Here is a 20,251-nt window from a genome sequence, read left to right as displayed (position 1 = left end):
GTTTACTCTTTTATCTTTATAATCAGGATTTACTGGCTTTGATAATTTTTGTTCTGTTCAAATAGGACAGATTTTGCATACATATGACAGATACATAAATTTTTATTACTTAAGATGCTCAAATCTGAATAAAGCAATTTTGTGTTTAAAATGAACATACAATTGTTTATGGGCCAGCTGTGAAAAAAGACCCCAGCTTTTCACCTGGCTGGGGCGATTTTCGCAGCTGGCCTATCTCAATTTTTACTTCTTGTAGTTAGGAAAAAAGCACTAGCCACATAAAGACAACTATTTAAAGACATTTTAAATTAATTGTACTCGTTATAGCTCAAATTTGCCATCATATTAAGCTTTCATCAATTTTTTTCCCCCCAAGACAGTCTCGCTCTGTCGCCCAGGCTGGAGTGCAGTGGCACGATCTCCACCTGCCTCGGCCTCCCAAAGTGCTGGGATTACAGGCATGAAACACCTCACCTGACTTTTTTTTTTAGACAGAGTCTCGTTCTGTTGCGCAGGCTAAAATGTAGTGGCATGATCTCAGCTCACTCAACCTCCACCTCCCAGGTTCAAGCAATTCTCCTGCCTCAGCCTCCTGAGTAGCTGGGGACTACAGATGCATCCCACCATGCCCAGCTAATTTTTTTTTTTTTTTTTTTTTTTTTGAGACGGAGTTTCGCTCTTGTTACCCAGGCTGGAGTGCAATGGCGCGATCTTGGCTCACCGCAACCTCCGCCTCCTGGGTTCAAGCAATTCTCCTGCCTCAGCCTCCTGAGTAGCTGGGATTACAGGCACGCGCCACCATGCCCAGCTAATTTTTTGTATTTTTAGTAGAGACAGGGTTTCACCAGGTTGACCAGGATGGTCTCAATCTCCTGACCTCGTGATCCACCTGCCCCGGCCTCCCAAAGTGCTGGGATTACAGGCTTGAGCCACCGTGCCCGGCCATGCCCAGCTAATTTTTGTAATGGATAACATGTGGTTTCACCATGTTGTCCAGGCTGGTCTTGAACTCCTGACCTCAAGAGATCCACCTACCTCAGCCTCCCAGAGTACTGGGATTATAGGATCAAATAATTTTTGTGAGATGGAATCTTGCTCTGTCTTCCAGGCTGGAGTGTAGTGTTGCAATCTCGGCTCACTGCAACCTCTGCCGCCTGGGTTCAAGCAATTCTCCCGCCTTAGCCTCTAGAGTAGCTGGGATTACAGGAATGTGCCACCATGCCTGGCTAATTTTTGTTATTTTTAGTAGAGACAGGGTTTCAGCATCTTGGCCAGGCTGGTCTTCAACTCCTGACCTTGTGATCCACCTGCCTTTGCCTCCCAAAGTGCTGGGATTACAGATATGAACCACTGTGCCTGGTCACTCAAATAATTTTTAAAATACTAAGTCAGAATGTCTAGGATTTGGTTTATTCCAAATTAAGTATTTTGGCCTCTAAGTATCTTAACTCCAAATAAGCATGATCAAAAACTGGCATATTATGATGTATTTTGTTAAAATATTTGCATGGTTATAAATCAGTGATGTGAAATGATTACCCACCCAAATATATAAACATGCCTGAAACCATGACAACCAGGATGTTACTCATGAGGGTGGCAAGATGTCATTCAATCATCCATTCAAATCTGTACACTGGAACACTGAAATCAACATCCTATAGTAACTTGACAGCCTGATATATCAAATATACACTAGGGTAAGTCCTTCAGTTACTACAATAATGTGATTTAAAAAAAAAAAAGTCAACCATTGAAAATCATGGAAAATGATGTATACTTCCAAAGTTCAGATAATCTACTGTGCCCTTGATTTAGCCCATTACCTAGCTCACTTTAACAAATAATATACAAATTTATAAAAGTTGGAAAGAAAATTTGGCTCTGTTAATAGCAAGAAACAGATTTTGATAAAAATCTAGCTACTGAGCAAGAACTTTAAATTACTCTTTGTTTTGGCCAGTGCAGTGGCTCACACTTGTAATCCCAGCACTATGGGAGGCCGAAGTGGGTGGATCACCTGAGGTCTGGTGTTCGAGACCAGCCTGGCCCACATGGGGAAACCCTGTCTCTGCTAAAAATGTAAAAAAATTTGTCAGGTGTGGTGGCTGGCACATGTAATCCCAGCTACTCAGGAGGCTGAGGCAGGAGAATCACTTGAACCCAGGAGGTAGTGATTGCAGTGAGCCAAGACTGCATCACTACACTCCAGTCTGGGTGACAAGAGTGAGACACTGTCTCAAAAATAAGTAAATCAATCAATAAAAACATTACTCTGTGTTTCTACATAGCAACAAGCCCATGAAGTCCAGTTAACATGTTATACTGAGATTCAGAATTTAGTTATTTTAGGAATGAAGTAAATAAAACTGTGTGGAATTTAAAAAAAAATTTTTTTTAAAGCTATTACAATAGTAACTGATCCCCATGACCTCTTTTCTCTCCCACAAAATTCTGTTAAATAAAACACATCTGCCGGTCTTTGCCAGTTACTGGGGACACAACTGTGAATTAGACAACATATTGGTTGGTATATCACAGTCTAGTTGGGGCAGAGCAGACATGTAACTACTACATCTGAAGAAACACATATGTGTAACACAAAATTTAAGCCCAGACACATTACAGAAAGTAAAGGCCAGTCTATCAAATACTCACTGAAAGCTCTCTGTGGAGGTTCAAAGTTCAACTTTATGACTTTAAAATGGCGACAGTAATTACACCTCTCTATATATATACATCATCTCACTCAAAATGGCCACCTTACTCAAAATGGTCACCTTTTTGAAATGGCTAATCCAATTATGTTACCATTGCCAGGCATCTACAAGGCGCTTACTCCTCTAGTATTTCTTTAATTTTTTTCAACAGCCAAAAATCTTTTGGGGTCAAGTTTAATAAATAAGCTAAACAATAACTGCTATAAAGTTTAAAACATTTTTACTTTTTTCTGTGATTTGTAAATGCCTCTGAAGGAAATTTCTATAAGAATAAAAAATGTTCTGAGTGACACAGTTTTTTGTTTGTTTTTCTTTTGAGATCGGGTCTCATTCTGTTGCCCAGACCAGGGTACAGTGGTGTGATTTTGGCTCACTGCAACCTCCACCTCCCAGGCTCAAGTGATTCTCCTGCCTCAGCCTCCAGAATACCTGGGATTATAGGATGCACGCCACTACTGTCCAGCTAATTTTTGTATTTTTAGTAGAGATGGTGTTTAACCATGTTGGCCAGGCTGGTCTCAAACTGCTGACCTCAAATGATCTACCTTCCTTGGTCTCCCAAATTGCTAGGATTACAGGTGTGAGCTACTGCGCCCAGCTGATAGCTACACAGTTTACATTTCAAATATTATCTTCATAGTAACTACATTCAAGAATGATACTCCCAAGAAATAAATTCTAGCATATGTGTTTAAAAATAAGCATGACTAGTTTTATTACTGTATTTCAATTTTATTGTATTTAAAAAATATTGATCTCTTATCCAAAACACCACTTAATTTTAAAAAGTTTCTAAACAAATACTCCTTATATCCCACTACCTCAAGCGTAACAAAAGAATATATCTCATCTGAACAGAATTCCTGTGATTAATTTTCCTTAGTAAAATTCAAGTTTTGATATTTGAGACGGAATCACTTTGTCTCTCAGGGTGGCATGACCTCGACTCACTGCAAACTCTGCCTCCCAAGTTCAAGCGATTCTGGTGCCTCGGACTCCCAAGTAGCTGGGATTACAGGTCCCCACCACCACGCCTGGCTAATTTTTGTATTTTTAGTAGAGATGGAGTTTCACCATGTTGGTCAGGGTGGTCTTGAACTCCTGAACTCAGGTGATCCACCCACCTCAGCCTCCCAAAGTGCTGAGATTACAGTCATGAGCCACCACACCTGGCCAAAATTTAATGTTTCATGTTATTCTAATATTCTAACTCCAGCATCGTACTACAAAAAAAAAAAAAAAACTTTTGAAAACAATGGGTTAGAAAAAAAAAAAAGATATGGCTGGGCGTGGTGGCTCACATCTGTAATCCCAGCACTTTGGAGGCCAAGGTAGGTGGATCACAAGGTCAGGAGTTCAAGACCTGCCTGGCCAAGAGGTAAAACCTCATCTCTACTAAAAATACAAAATTAGCCAGGCACGGTGGCGGGCGCCTATAATCCCAGCTACTCGGGAGGCTGAGTCGGGAAAATCACTTGAATCCGGGAGGCAGAGGTTGCAGTGAGCTGAGATTGTGCCTTGCACTCTAGCCTGAGCGAGCGAGTGAGCAAGCAAGCGAGCAAGACTCAGTCTGAAAAACAGAAAAAAACAAATAAAAAAACACAAATATTAGCCAGGCGTGGTGGTGCGCACCTGTAGGCCCAGCTACTCAGGAAGCTGAGGCAGGAGAATCACCTAAACCCACGAGGTGGAGGTTGCAGTGAACCAAGATTGAGCCACTGCACTCCAGCCTGACAACGGTGTGAGACTCCATTTTGAAAAAAAAAAAAAAAAAGATGGGATTTCTCCTTGAACTGAATTGCTTGAAAGAAGCTTACTTTTAACAAAGTGTAAAATGACTAAGATTTTCTTTCCTTTACTCATTATGGCTTCACAGGAGGCCACAAAGGGAAATCTCTATTAATCCCTTCCTGCTATAGAAGAACAGCATTAATCCTGGAGCCACTAACAGCTTTAGGAGAGTGAATGGTGACTGAATGAAGAAGAGGGGAAAATTTAAAACACAATCTATAACACATTCCATATATGGTTTAATTTATTCTTTGTATTGAAAACCTAGCTATAAATTGTAGATATTTTTTCATTATAATGAAGTTATATTTAAGTCCCTGTCCCACTATCTTCTTTCTCATAGGAGGTATAACTCTGGCATAGCTGACTGGGTGGTAGAAAACTACAATTTGAATTTTGGCCTGTGCCAAGAAAACAAGTATACAGAAGAAAAGTGCTGGATTGTAAGTCCAAACCCTGGGCTTGAATCTCAGCTCTACCACTTTAGCCTTGAGACCCATGAACAATTACAAGTTTTCTCTGGCCCCTATGATGCTCTGCTAACTCACCTGTGCAATAATTATTATGAGGACTGGGTGAGATTACAGTACAAAAAATTTCTACACAAAATAATAAACAAAAAGAAATATAGTAACATACAATGGTATTAACCATAAAACTATACAGAAAGACAGATGATCCAGAGGGAGATCAATGAGGGCTGAAGTACACAAAAGGCTTTACTAGGTTTTCCTATAAACAAAATGCTCATTTCCAATTTTAAGCCATCCGTAGGATCTGAAATACTCAGAGCTCCTCTAATCAAGATAAGCAAATCCAACCCATTCTTACAATTAAAGTTCAAATATTACTTCCTCCCTGACACCTTTCTTTAATACTCTGGTGTACAGTGAGCACCTCTCTCTGATGTCCTACAGCATTATCCATACCACTAATCTGATACTTACTGACAAGAGAGTCTTACATTTTAGAGGTTTCCTGTGTATCAGGTTTGTCCCTTTGGCCTAAATAGATTCAATACAGTTAGAATGAAAGAACCATCGGTACACTTACTGTTTCCTTTTTAGCAACTAAGTATTCTGTAGGCAAACAAGATATAAATTGAATTAAAACCAAAATAATGCAATTCAACTATATAGTTCCAAATTTGCAAAAGAGATTACTATTCAAATGAATTTCCTTTTTTAGTGCTAGTTTGACCTAGAAACCTAGATAATTTGATCCTTTTCATTTGTGGGTTCCCAAATAAGAGTGGGGACTGACCACCCAGAAAATACTAAAAAAATGAAAAACAATCTAACACAGGTTTGTTTCATATTGACAAAATTTTATCTGCAAGGTAGAAGACATATTGGAGTTAACAGATAACCGTTTATGGGATGATCAAGAGGAACATATTTTACCCTTTCTTGACTAGATTAAACCAATGGTATTTTTAATTAAATGATTTTACATGGAAGCAAGAAGCTATTCACCAGTCATATTAGGTTTTAAATTAGGAGCAAATTAACATTTTACATAAACCCTAAATGCTATACTATGTACTAACAAATAAAGGGTGTAAAACTAAATATACTTACCAAGAACAATATACACTTGCAGTTTGGAGCTGCTGGGTAAGGTAAGTCGTACAAAGAACAAATGCTGTGTTATCCTGCCCCTCAGATTCCAGATTACATATGATGTCTAGTACTTCCTTGCAGTCGACCTTTGCAATCTATCAAAAATGAGATGACTAAGTCAAAAAGAAAATGGTGACTTTTCAGTAAACTTTGTTATATAATGTGAAACTTCTTGATGAGGCGAAAATTAGAGACATAATTTTCTCCTGCTAATGAACGAGTCTTCTGGCATGAATATTTCACATAAGAAAATATTAAAGAAGGGAACAGACACTGTAAGGAAGTTCTACTTCAGTCTCAATACGGATAAAAACATTTTTGCAATTTAAAATAAATACTTATGAACATTGCTACCATACAAATGAGTCAAATTATATATAATAATCTCAGGTTATTACCACCTGAAGTATTATCATCTTTTTTTTTCCTCTCCTCTTTTTGTCTTCCCCTAGTATCCATGACCACAGTTGGGTCACTCTGGTTACATATAGTAAAACACATAGCTTATCCTCACTGTCAGAGGGGCTAAAGGAGGCCAATTCAGGAACTGTTTTAAATACAAATGCTACATGAACATTATTCTTTCATAGGAGAAAAATATCTAGTGTATAAATGAGTTATTCAAAACCCTTTTAGAAACACATCTTTCCATTTACATGACTTAAATTTTTAAAAAGCAACAAACAGGGTCAGGCGTGGGGGCTCAGCCTGTAATCCCAGCACTTTGGGAGGCCAAGGCAGGTGGATCATGAGGTCAAGAGATCGAGACCATCGTGGTCAACATGGTGAAACCCCGTCTCTGCTAAAAATACAAAAAATTAGCTGGGCATGGTGGCGCGTGCCTGTAATCCCAGCTACTCAGGAGGCTGAGGCAGGAGAATTGCCTGAACCCAGGAGGCGGAGGTTGCAGTAAGCCGAGATTGCGCCATTGCACTCCAGCCTGGGTAACAAGAGCGAAACTCCGTCTCAAAAAAATAATAATAATAATAAAAATAAAAAAGCAACAAACAAAAGCCCTCTGGCAAATCAGTCAAATTCTCTGGGGCTCCTTTCATATACTGAAAAAGAGTAAAAACAAGTGAACTAGACCTTTAAAGACCCTTTCTCATTCTCTACTTTATCAACTTCCCTGTCTTAGTAAACAGAATATGAACACAATCTACTTCATCAGTCTGTCTGCATTATATCAACTATACTGGGCATCAAATATAAAAAAACAGGGAAAATCTCACGACAAATGAGGTATGCATCAGAGCAAATGAGGTAAACAGCTCAACTCCTCCAGAGTGCTATGCAATTACAAGGGGGTGGTTCTAAGGCTCTAATTTTAGTCATATCTTCAGGTAGGTGCAGAAAGGCTTTTTTTAAAGCTCAGCTCAAATGTTATTTTCTTACAGAATCCTTTCCTGACTTCTGAGGTCATGTTATTTGGATCGCTGTCAAACACTCAAATTTCTCCTTTGTAGCACTTATTTCTAGAACATTTTTTAATTTTTTCAAGTAAGTTTTACTGTATTATCTCATTTTCGTCATATCTCAATATGACAAATCTATAAGACAAGCAAGACAGACAATATTATTCCTATTTCACAAATAAAAAATGAGTTTAAAAGTTTATTTTTAAATTAAAAATGTTTAAGTTGGGCTCTTTTTATTTATTCTGCCTCGGGCCAACATTTAACCTGCAGACAATGCAGACAGCCTCATTATTTTTACTTTTTTTTTTTTTTTTTTTTTTGAGACGGAGTTTTGCTCTTGTCACCCAGGCTGGAGTGCAATGGCGCGATCTCGGCTCACCGCAACCTCTGCCTCCTGGGTTCAGGCAATTCTCCTGCCTCAGCCTCCTGAGTAGCTGGGATTACAGGCACGCGCCACCATGCCCAGCTAATTTTTTGTATTTTTAGTAGAGACGGGGTTTCACCATGTTGACCAGGTTGGTCTCGATCTCTCGACCTTGTGATCCACCCGCCTCGGCCTCCCAAAGTGCTGGGATTATAGGCTTGAGCCACTGCGCCCGGCCTATTTTTACTTTTTACTTTTTTTTTTTTTTTTTTAAAGACAAGGTCTTAATCTGTTGCCTAGGCTGCAGTGCAGTTAGGGTAATCACGGCTTACAGCAGTCTCCACTGTCCTAGGCTCAAACGATCCTCCTGCCTCAGTTTCTCAAGCAGCTGGGACCACAGGTGTGTACCACCATACCCAGTTTTGTTTTGTTTTAGTTTTTGTAGAGATGAGGTCTCACTATGCTGCTCAGGCTGGTCTCAAACTCCTGGCCTCAAGTGATCCTACCTGCCTCAGCCTCCGAAAATGTTGGGATTATAGGCGTATGCAACCACCCCAGCCCTATTATTTTACTTTATGTATTTTCACTTTGGCTCTCCAGCTAGACTATAAAGTCCCTAAGGACAAGAGCACAGCTCTATAAATAATATCCCAAATCCTCTATAAACAAAATCCTGTAGGAAGAAAAATAGCCATCACAAAATGTATGTGCCTAGCAAAGCAGTGCCATTTACAAATACCTGCACTGCACGAAGTACTGGAGATGCAAGCCAATCTAATTTTTGCCCTAATGGATATCACAGTCTAGTCAGGGATAATTAATAAGGAAGTAGTTACTAAGAATTAAAAAGCTACAATGAGAGAATATATACAGTATTTTAAAAATATCTTTGGTAAGAAGAATCTAACCCAAATTTGGGAACCAAAAAAGGCTTTTTGAAGGAACAGAAATAGAATATTTCAGTATAGTTGTGGGTAATCCAGCAATACTGTGGGAGCACCAAGTCTTGGGAGTTGCTAGAAGCACTTCTACTTTTCTATTGTCATTATCTCCATGCCTTCTGAGTCCCACAGGGCTTGCTGGCAAACATGCTCCTGCACTGGCCTAAACAAGCAAAGCCTAACTTTTTTTTTTTTTTTTTTTCCACTCAGAAAATGATTCGGTTCCAATGCAAGCTTAACTTTCTCTACCAACTTCTCAAATTAAACTTAACCTCAACCTTCTCCAAATGTTATGCATTTTCCAGCAAACCCAAAATATTAACATTCTTTTGGTTAGCTCTTAATACTGCTGTTTACCCGGCATTTTAAAATACACCAATATGCCTGATAATGAAATTTCTGACCAAGAGGTTCGTTAACACCTAAACATGGTATCTCACACATACATTTTCATTACCTATCAACTTGCCTGTTTTACTTCCATCAAAGTTTCTACTGTGAAGGCAGAACTAGTTTATAGTGGGGGCTTTGTATAAGCTTTCAATTCAAGAGCTCATTTGCCTTGCACCCACTTTTCTGAGATAGTAACAGAAATACCACTCTAGACTTATTTTCCACTTTCATTTAATTAAGTGAGACATCTGATCATTTTTACAAAAGAGAAAAACTTTGGCTTTAGTTTTTTCATACCTGTTATCTGTCCCTCCTTATAGATTCTAAATCCCTTGAAAGCAGGTACTAGATCTTATTTTATACTTGTATCCCCCTTAGCACCTGCTTTAGGATTTTCACATGACAAGCACTCAGTTAACATCCTTTCACTTGAAGAGAATCTCAGTATTATGCCCCAAATACCTGTACCTTCTTGAATATAGAAGAAAAAAGGCATGATAAAGAAATAAAAGTAAATAAATAAGTGAAAAATTCATGCAAATTAAAATGAGATAACACGTCACTAATAATACAATATGGTTATACTACTCGTCCTCAATCTTTTGTAATAAATAGCTAAGACCACACTAAAAACCAAAGATATGCCAAGTAACACTTCTCGGCTTAAGTAAATTAAAATGAAGGTCATCAGCAAGCTTTTGAGAATTTTAATACTACCTAGGAAACGTCTTATACTTAGATACTGAAACAATTTTTTGTTCTTACGTATAATTTCTAGTCCTGGGGCTTACAATTCTATAGCTGTTAAGACAAACTGAACATGTGTTTCAAATAATCAAGTATGTTTACTATCTATTTTACCACTAAAATATAAGTTCCGTGAGGTCAAAAGTCTGTTTCTTTCACCACTGTATCTTCAGTGCCTACAACAGTGCCAGGTCCATGAACGAACATCAATATCTATTTGTTAGAATGAAAGATAACTATAAGATAAATAACAGAAGAATAAATGGGACAGAAGACTGAAAACAGGAAAAATAACATTGACTGAAGTAAGCTACAAAGATTCCAAGGAAAATAACTTGGGGAGATAGCAGGGTCTAGATGGATAGGAGAGAGTGTGGCCAAAAAAGAAGCCAGAATGAGCAAACTAATTAATGTGGGAGTAATTGTGGCATATGAGGAAGGAAAAGATCATCTGATATAATGGCAATGAGTGATGTCACATAGCTGACACTCAGTCAATGAAAGGTTAAACAAGTTTAGACTTAGGATAGAGCTAAATCAACACTAGGGGGAAGACAGACTGAATAAGGTCATGTCATAGAGTTGTACAGTTTTGCATGGCACAAAAGTAACCAGCCAAAAGAGTTAGTGGGTGCTGAAATTCAGTCCACTTGCTAAGCCCTATGTTCTGACATGAGGGTTTTGCCCTGAGAAGATGGGAAGACCTCTGAAAGTATGAAGGCGGAGTTAGAGGGTGATGGTACTTTTTGCTGATTTCAACAAAGTTATCATACAGGCCAATGATGACCGAAGACTAAAGGACCCGGACCTTACTCATGGGGTTTTATGAGGAAATCAGATAATTTTTTTGTTGTTTTCATTTGCACATATATCCAAAAGAAATCACTTGAAATCAGTATTTAATTTCTATTTACTAGATGTCTGCTAATTTCTATTTACTAGAAATTAGCAGACATCTAGTAAATAGAAATTAAATAGAAATCTAGTAAATAATTTCTATTTTAGCAGAAAAAATAAAAAATATAAATAGAAAAATAAATTATTTCTATTTTAGAAATAAATTATTTCTAATTAGCAGAAATCTAGTAAATAGAAATTAAATAGAAATCTAGTAAATTATTTCTATTTTAGCAGAAAAATAAAAATATAAATATAAATATAAAAATAAAACAAAAAAATAAATTATTTCTAATTAGCAGAAATCTGATAAATAGAAATTAAGCAGAAATCTAGTAAATAGAAATTATTTACTAGATTTCTGCTAAGCATAAAATATTTATGATAGAAAACCTAGAAAACAGAATAAAAATTATCCTTAAATCTTACAACTCAATGATAGCCAGTATTAATGTGAATATTTTCCCAGAATTATGTCTATATACATGTTACACAGCACAGGTTCAATACTACTGCAAATATGTACACATTTTAAAGAAAGATAGTATTATGCTGCTTATATATTACTTCTCTTACCTTATGCTATGTTGTGACTTAAGTAGAAGTTGGGTTTTTTGTTTTTTATCATGAGAGGGTCTTGCTCTGTGGCCTAGGCTTAGATTGTAGTGGCGCAATCACAGCTCACTGCATCCTTAAACTCCTAGGTACAAGTGATCGTCTCTCCTGCCTCGGCCTCCAAAGTAGCTAGGACTACAGTCACACTTCACCATGCCAGCTTATTTTATTATTTTTTTGTAGAGATGGAGTTTCTTATTGTTGCTGAGGATGGTCTTGAACTCCTGGCCTCAAATGATCCCCCCATCTCAGCCTCCCAAAGAGCTAGGATTACAGGTATGAGCCACTAGACCCAGCCTTAAGTAAGAGTTCTTTTTGAGATGGAGTTTCACTCTTGCTGCCCAGGCTGGAGTGCAGTGGTGCAATCTCAGCTCACTGCAACCTCCAGGCTGGAGTACAGTGGCGCAATCTTGGCTCACTGCAGCCTCCGCCTCCCAGGTTCAAGTGATTCTCCTGCCTCAGCCTCCTTACTAGCGAGGATTACATGCATGCACCACCATGCCCGGCTAATTTTGTATTTTTATTAGACAGGGTTACTTCATGTTGCTCAGGCTGGTCTCGAACTCCTGACCTCAGGTGATCCGCCCACCTCAGCCTCCCAAAGCGCTGGGATTACAGGCATGAGCCACTGTGCCCACCCAGTTAAGAGGTTTTACAGATGTATTCAACAGCCCAAACAGGAGAGGGTAAGGAGAATACAGAGGCAGAGAAATCAATAAGAACAGAGGCAGCACGAGTGGACATTCTGGCATTCTTCTCTTTTTTTTTTTTTTTGAGACGAGTCTCACTCTGTCACCCTGAATGGAGTGCAGCAGCACAGTCTCAGCTCACTGTAACCTCTACCTCCTGGGGTCAAGCAATTCTCCGGCCCCAAGCTCCCGAGTAGCTGAGATTACAAGTGGGTGTCACCACACCTGGCTAATTTTTTAATTTTTAGTAGAGACAGGGTTTCACCATGCTGTCCAGCCTGGTCTCGAACTCCTCACCTCAAATGATCTGCCTACTTAAGCCTCCCAAAGTGCTGGGACAACAGGTGTGAGCCACTCTGCTTGGCTTGGTCTGTAGTTTTCTTTCTTTCTTTTTTTTGAGACGGAATTTTGCTCGTTACCCAGGCTAGAGTGCAATGGCACGATCTCGGCTCACCGCAACCTCCGCCTCCTGAGTTCAGGCAATTCTCCTGCCTCAGCGTCCCGAGTAGCTGGGATTACAGGCACGCAACACCATGCCCAGCTAATTTTTTGTATTTTTCGTAGAGACGGGGTTTCACCATGTTGACCAGGATGGTCTCGATTTCTTGACCTCGTGATCCACCCGCCTTGGCTGGGATTACAGGCGTGAGCCACTGCGCCCAGCTTGTAGTTTTCTTTCTTATGATGTCTTTGTCTGGTTTTAGTATCAGGGTAATACTGGTTTCAAAGCATAAGGTGGGAAGTTTTCCCTCTTTTTCTATTTTTTGGAATACTTTGTGAAAGACTGGTATTACAATTCTGTAAATGTTTTGTCCAGTGAGGCCCTGTGGATGTGAGAAATATTAAAATTACCCTCTTCACTAGTCATAAGTATACTCAGAATTTCTATTTATCTGTGAATCCGTTTTCATGGGTTTTTTTTTTGAGATGGAGTTTCACTCCTGTTGCCCAAGCTGGAATGCAATGGCATGGTCTTGGCTTACTGTAACCTCTGCCTCCTGGGTTCAAGAGATTCTCCTGCCTCGCCCTCCCAAGCAGCTAGGACTACAGGCAAGCACTACCATGCCTCACTGATTTGTTTTTTGTATTTTTAGTAAAGACAGGGTTTTACCATATTGGCCCCAGGCTGGTCTCAAACTCCTAGCCTCAGGTAATCTGTTCACCTTGGCCTCCCAAAGTGCCGGGATTACAGGTGTGAGCCACCACACCTGGCCTTAGTGGGTTTTATCTTTCTAAAAATTTGTCCATTTCATCTAGTGATGTAATTTTTTGGCAAAAAGTTGTTCAAAGTTATACTCCTTTTTATTTCTGTAAGGTTGATGGTAGTGTCTTTTTTATTCCTAATTTTTCTCTTTGTACTTTTTCAGTCTAATTGAAAGTATATTAATTCTGTCGATCTTTTCAAAGAACTAACTTTATTACTTTTCTTTACTGATTTTATATTCTCTATTTCACTTATTTATACACTAATCTTTACTATTTCTTTCCTTCTGCTTGCTTTCAGTTTAATTTGCTCTTCTAAGGTGAATAGTATGGTTAGGTTATTGGTTTAAGATATTTCTTTTTTAAATCAACATTTTACAAGTATAAAATTTTCCTCCATAAATATTGGTATGCTGTGTTTCATCATTCATCTCAAAGTATTTTCTGGGCTGGGTATGGTGGCTCATGCTTGTAGTTCCAATACTTTCGGAGGCTGAGGTGGGAGGATCATGTGAGCCCAGGAGTTCAAGGTTGCAGTTAACTATGACTGTGCTACTGCACTCCAGTCTGGGGGACAGAATGAGACCCTGTCTCAAAAATAATAAAACAAAATACAATAAACATTTATTTTCTAATTTCTCTTTTTTCTTTAATCCATTGCTTATTTGAGAAGGAATGGTTAAATTTCACATATCTGCAAATTTTCCAAATTTCCTTGTTATTTATTAGTTTCCAATTTTATTTTACTGTAGTCAGAGAACACACTTTGTATATTTAAGTCCTTTAAAATTTATTTAGGTTTGTTTTGTGGGCTAATAACATATGGTCTATCCTGGAGAATCGACCATGTGCATTTAAGAAAAATGTATATTTAGGTGCTGTTGGGTGGAGTAGTCTACAGATGTCTGCCCAGTCTAGTTGGTTTATAGTGTTAAGTCTTCCATTTCTTTGTTGCCTAGTGGTTCTACCCATTATTCAAAGTGGGTATTAAAGTCCCCAACTATCTTATTGGCCTCTTTAATTCTTTCATACATTTTGGGTTCTATTATTCCTCAGATTAGACAATTGGCTGATTCTTCTGCTAATTCAAATCTGATGTTGATCTTCTCTAGAGAATTAACTTGTGTTGCTGTAGTTTTTTACTTCAGAATTTCATTTTGTTTTTTTAAAATTTGTCTTTTTACTGTGTTACTGAGACATTGTTCTCATGCTATTCTTTTTTTTTTTTTTGAGACAGGGTCTCACTCTTGCCCAGGTGGGAGTGCAGTGGCATGATCACAGCTCATGGCAACCTCAACCTCCCAAGCTCAAGTAATCCTCTAACTTTAGCCTCATGAGTAGCTGGGACTACAGGTGCACACTACCACACCCAGCTAATTTTTTAAATTTTTGTAGAGACTGGGTCTCTACAAGTTGCACATGTAGATGTTGCTCAGGCTGTTCTCTAACTCCTGGGCTCAAGAGATCCCACCTTGGCCTCCCATAGTGCCAGGATTATGGTGTAAGGCACCTTACCTGGCCTCCTTTAATTCTTTAGGCATGTTTCCTTTAGTTCTTTTTTTTTTTTTTTTTTTTTTTTTGAGACTGAGTTTCACTCTTGTTGCCCAGGCAGGAGTGCAACGGTGCGATCTCAACTCACTGCGGCCTCCGCCTCCTAGGTTCAAGCAATTCTTCTGCCTCAACTTCCCAAGTAGCTGGGACTACAGACAAGCATCACCATGCACAGCTAAATTTTTTTGTATTTTTATTAGAGACGAGGTTTCACTATATTGGCCAGGCTGGTCTTGAACTCCTGACCTCAGGATCCGCCTGCCTCTGGCTAGTTCTTTGAATATACAGTTGGTCCCTGCTATTTGCAGATTCTGTATTTGTGCATTAGCCTACTTCTAACATTTGTTTTTAAAACCCCCAAATCAATTATCAGAGCACCTTGGTGGTCATTACAAATATACACAGTGTGGCAAAAAATCTGAGTCACCTGATAGGCATGTTACCAGCTGAGGTCAAAGGTGATATTATTCTTAATGAGATTTATCTCTTTTTCTTCGCTAAAACCTCCTCAGATTGCAGTAAAGCCTTTAATTTTCAGAGTTCTAAAAAAGTTAATCTTATTCACTCTCTGGTTTCAAATGCTGATGACTCAGAACTCTTAATTTCCAGCTCAGACCTCTCCTCTAAGTCTCACATTGTGTGAACACTGTCTGCTGTTTTTCTCCCTTTTGTCTTGTTCATTCTTCTAACCCCAGTGCCTAGCAGAGTCCTCCAATGAATGCATACTGAATAAATGGAAGGCATTTCTGTATTACTTCTTATAATTACATGTGAATCTAAAATTACTTCAAAATACAACGTCTAATGTTACTTAAGAAAGGAAAAAGATCACCTCAGCCACTGTAGAAAACAGGAAGGCCAGGAACGGTGGCTCACGCCTGTAAACCCAACACTTTGAGAGGCCAAGGCAGGCGGATCACGAAATAAAGAGATGGAGACCATCCTGGACAACATGGTGAAACCCTGTCTCTACTAAAAATTCAAAACTTAGCTGGGTGTGGTGGCACACGCCTATAGTCCCAGCTACTTGGGAGGCTGAGGCAGAAAAATTGCTTGAACCCAGAAGGCAGAGGTTGCAGTGAGCCAAGATTGTGCCACTGCACTCCAACCTGGAGACAGAGCGAGACTGTGTCTCCCAAAAAAAAAAAAAAAAAAAAAAGTTCCTAGTAATAGATTTTAAAAACCAAAGATGATAAATGTTTTATTTTTTCAAAAAGAAATCAAAGTAGACATAAGCTTATTCATATAATAATACTTGAGTAGAAGAAAGGTGGGAGTTACAGTTAGCACACTTACATTTCAAGTATCCCTAGATCTATCTTTGAGAAAATCTGCTAGGTTCAAAGACATCACCTGGGAAAAAAGGATACTTACCAGTTTTAAACATGAGACTCCTTTTAAACTGCAGTAATGTTATAGACTAGTACCATGATGCCACATGGACACTTGTATATTTCTCAAAGAAATAAATGGTCACCAATGCTTCCATTTAAACCCTATTACCATGTGTACATGAAAGAAGGCTGAAATGCTCTAATGAATTCTTGACAATATGTCCGATCGACTCTTCATAATGACCCCTAGAGTGCAATCATACATCAACCAAAATACACACACATAACCCATAAAAGTAAGACCAAAAGTAGGATACAGATGCATAAAGTTCTGAGAAGACATCTCTTCAAATCTATTTAAAAGAGCTGTGCTTTGGGAGATTAAATATCTAAACAGGCAAATCCTCATTTCTTTACACAGCCTGTCATCAGTGTATTGAGTGTACATTTCACTCCTTGTATGATCAAAAGGATAAAGTAAAAGTATTAAGACTTTCAAAATAATAAGGCAATTAAACACCAATAGTCTAACAGGCTGACAATTAACATAAGAGAAGGTGGTAGAGGTGGCATATTTTAAATTTAATTAAACCTTTTGTAATTATTCCTTGTTCAGTATTCATCTTAATCTTGATTCTTATTGAAACTACATCTGGAATTTCTATACTCTTGTTTATTTTTTCTTCTACTCCCAAACTGAATTCCTACTGGGTCCTGTTTAAATGTATCTGCTCTGTTTATCATTTATACCTAGTGACTGTGTCAATTCCCAACAGTGTTAGGCTGGTGAGTAAATTAGATACTGTTTGTCTTTTTCTTTCCCCATCAGGAAAAGAAACAACCACCTGCTATTGTGTCTGTCAACCACATCAGACACTGAAGATGTAGTTTACTCAGGGATTAAGAATGAAATTGACCTCTGCCTTAACTGTGCCAAGAACTCTGCTGACAGATTTCTTGGGATCTTTAAAATAGCAGAAGTTTCAGGTGTAGTTCCCAAGATAAAATAAAAAAAGAAAAAATAAATAAAAAAAATAAAATAGCAGAAGTGCTTCATGTTTAAAATATTGTCTTTCTTTTGTGGAAAACCTGATCTTTGCAAAGATTTCCCCTCTCAGTAATAAAAAAAAACTATAGGAAATATTCTCTTGGGACACTGGGACACTGGCAAGTCTATAATTTTCATTAAAATCCTTTCTTATGTAAAATTTACAACAATGTCATCTCATTCAATTCTACATAAATGAAATATTACAACCTAAAACTCCAGGATTCCATGGAATTCTTCTGCCTTCCAGACCTACCAAGTATCTGAAAGGACTCACTCTTCACCCAGTGGGTTCTGAATTTTGGCTTTCAGATGACCCAGTCAATTAATCTTAATTGTATGTGTCTGGCTAAATCTTCCCAGCAGAGGTTTCCCATTACACATGCCCATTACTAGGATACCCACAGGTGTCAACATACAATGTTCTTTTATTCCCAGCTGTTGCTCAAGTTAACTCTTCTCCTGACCTCCAGTGAAGCAGATGGCAAATATGTAACTCTCCTACCTTAGAACATATGCCGAATTTAAACTCCAATTAATCAACATCTAGTGACTCACTGGTAATTTTCCAAAGCAAACTAAAGATTATTTTTAATTCTGTTGACACTTACAAAAAAAAGTATCACTAGGATAAGAGACTGACTAGTTATGATACTAGAGATCCTTTTAAAATACTTTTAAGGCCGGGCGCGGTGGCTCAAGCCTGTAATCCCAGCACTTTGGGAGGCCGAGGCGGGTGGATCACGAGGTCAAGAGATCGAGACCATCCTGGTCAACTTGGTGAAACCTCGTCTCTACTAAAAATACAAAAAATTAGCTGGGCATGGTGGCGCGTGCCTGTAATCCCAGCTACTCAGGAGGCTGAGGCAGGAGAATTGCCTGAACCCGGGAGGCGGAGGTTGCGATGAGCCGAGATCGCGCCATTGCACTCCAGCCTGGGTAACAAGAGTGAAACTCTGTCTCAAAAAAAAAAAAAAAAAAAAAAAAAAAAAAACTTTTAAGATAATTTTATGTGTACTAAATGTTTTTGCATTAGTGTATTTAACAAGTTAATCCAGATCATGATAAAAAATGTTTTCAATCACACCTGTATGTATAAATATGAATGGAATGATATATCACCAAGATGCTCCCAATCAGACCATGGCTTATCAGTGTCTAACAAATGGAAATAGGTGGTAGGTGGAAAGAAGGCCGACCAAGGAGCCAGGTGACCTACATTCCAGCCTGGGCCTCTCTAATTAGCTTAATGCAGGAAGGGCCTTGGAAACATTACCAGCTTGGCTTCAGTTTCATCACTCCTAGAACATGGAGGATTAGACCAACTGATATTAAACCACTGAAATAGACTGAAAAACTTAATTCTTGTAGAGCACAGGTTAGCAAACTTTTTTTTTTTTTTTTTTTTTTTGAGATGAAGTCTCACTCTGTCGCGCAGGCTGGAGTGCAGTGGCACGATCTTGGCTCACTGCAACCTCCGCCCTCCCAGGTTCAGGCAATTCTCCTGCCTTAGCCTCCTGAGCAGCTGGGATTACAGGCGTGTGCCACCACGCCCAGCTAATTTTTGTATTTTTAGTAGAGACGGGGTTTCACCATGTTGGTCAGGCTGATCTCAAACTCCTGACCTCCTGTGATCCACCCACCTCAGCCTCCCAAAGTGCTGGGATTATAGGCATGATCCACCTTGCCCAACCAGCAAATATTGTGTATACAGGGCCAGAAAGAAAATATTTTCAGCTTTTCTGGTCAGTCTGTTACAACTACTCACCTCTGCCACTGTGGCACAAAAGCAGCTATTGACAAGAAATGAATGAGCATGACTTCGTGCCAGTAAAACTTTATTTATAAAAACAGGTAGTTGAGTGGATTGGCCTGCAGGTCAGTCTGCCAACTCCTTATTGTAGAATACTATCAAATCACATTTCCCATAGCACAGTTCCTTGCAAACTCAACACAATCAGGACAAAACCTTGTTATTAATAACACATCTTGTTATTAATAAACCAAAAGATCATGTCTAAAAGCTGATCATCTTCCCAGACTCTGCCTTGTCCCTCCACCCATTCCGTCATTCTAATCAGCAGCAGGGCACCGCTATTTTTCCAGTGTCCCAAGAGAAGCCTCATGAGCCTCTTGAAGGTATCTCTGTACATCCTCCTCTATTTTTGCCCTGTCAGCAAGTCCTGTCCTTTCTCCTCTTGCTGACTACAATCTCCTGTCCTAAACGTAACATATACTTTTTCTGTCTAATCTTCCTAAAACACCACTTCAGTCATGTCACTTCCTAACTTCAAAGCCTTCTTAATTTTTACTGCATCAAATCTAAGCCCTAATGCAATGGAGTTTCCAAGCCCTTCTTTTCCAACCCCAACAGGTCTTTTATTTCTCACAAGACCTCAATAACCACTCTCTGCCCTAGGCAGGATATTTATTTTCTAGTGGATCCCTACAAAGTACTCATTAGTACCTGTGCTTTTATTACCTCAGTCAGTCATCTCCAAACCATTCTTTCCACCCATCCAAACCCCACCATTACTTAAAGATCCAACTCAAGGATCAATTTTTCTCTAAAGCTTATAGGTCAGTCTACAGAGAATTCTCTGTCTTTACACTTCTACTGAATTTAGGGCAGTATCATAGAGCTTAGTACTTATCTTCTTACAACTATGTCTGGCAAACCGGGCAATACAGTTTGCTGTATTTGCCAGTGTCTAGTACAACACTAGAAACAAAACAGGTTTCAATTAAACAAAGGCTGAGAGAGTAAAGTTGTTATTGTTGTTAAGAAATCAGATCCAAAATGCAGTGTTTTGCTGCTGCTTTTGAATTCTTTTGGCATGTGTCAGGTGCTGAGAATAACCATTACTACATCTTAGTCTGATTAAGTTTCCCTAACATAAAATACTACAGCTGGTATT

The 20,251-nt window shown here is 38.8% G+C and overlaps 1 protein-coding gene across 2 annotated transcripts in view; it reads right to left on the bottom strand.

The window, feature by feature from the left end:
* The window catches only part of RLF (RLF zinc finger), a 79,011-nt gene that overhangs the window by 13,788 nt on the left and 44,972 nt on the right, over window positions 1–20,251 (bottom strand). For both annotated transcript variants that reach the window (XM_003937011.3, XM_074380596.1), the window contains one exon: window positions 6,092–6,228. In XM_003937011.3, the coding sequence (XP_003937060.1) occupies window positions 6,092–6,228 (137 nt within the window). The remainder of the gene's footprint in view (window positions 1–6,091; window positions 6,229–20,251) is intronic.

The sequence above is a fragment of the Saimiri boliviensis genome, chromosome 11 (assembly GCF_048565385.1).
Source record: "Saimiri boliviensis isolate mSaiBol1 chromosome 11, mSaiBol1.pri, whole genome shotgun sequence".
NCBI classification, from domain to species: domain Eukaryota; kingdom Metazoa; phylum Chordata; class Mammalia; order Primates; family Cebidae; genus Saimiri; species Saimiri boliviensis.
The sequence above is the reverse complement of the archived record's forward strand: the minus strand, read 5'-3'. Positions and strand labels throughout refer to the sequence as shown.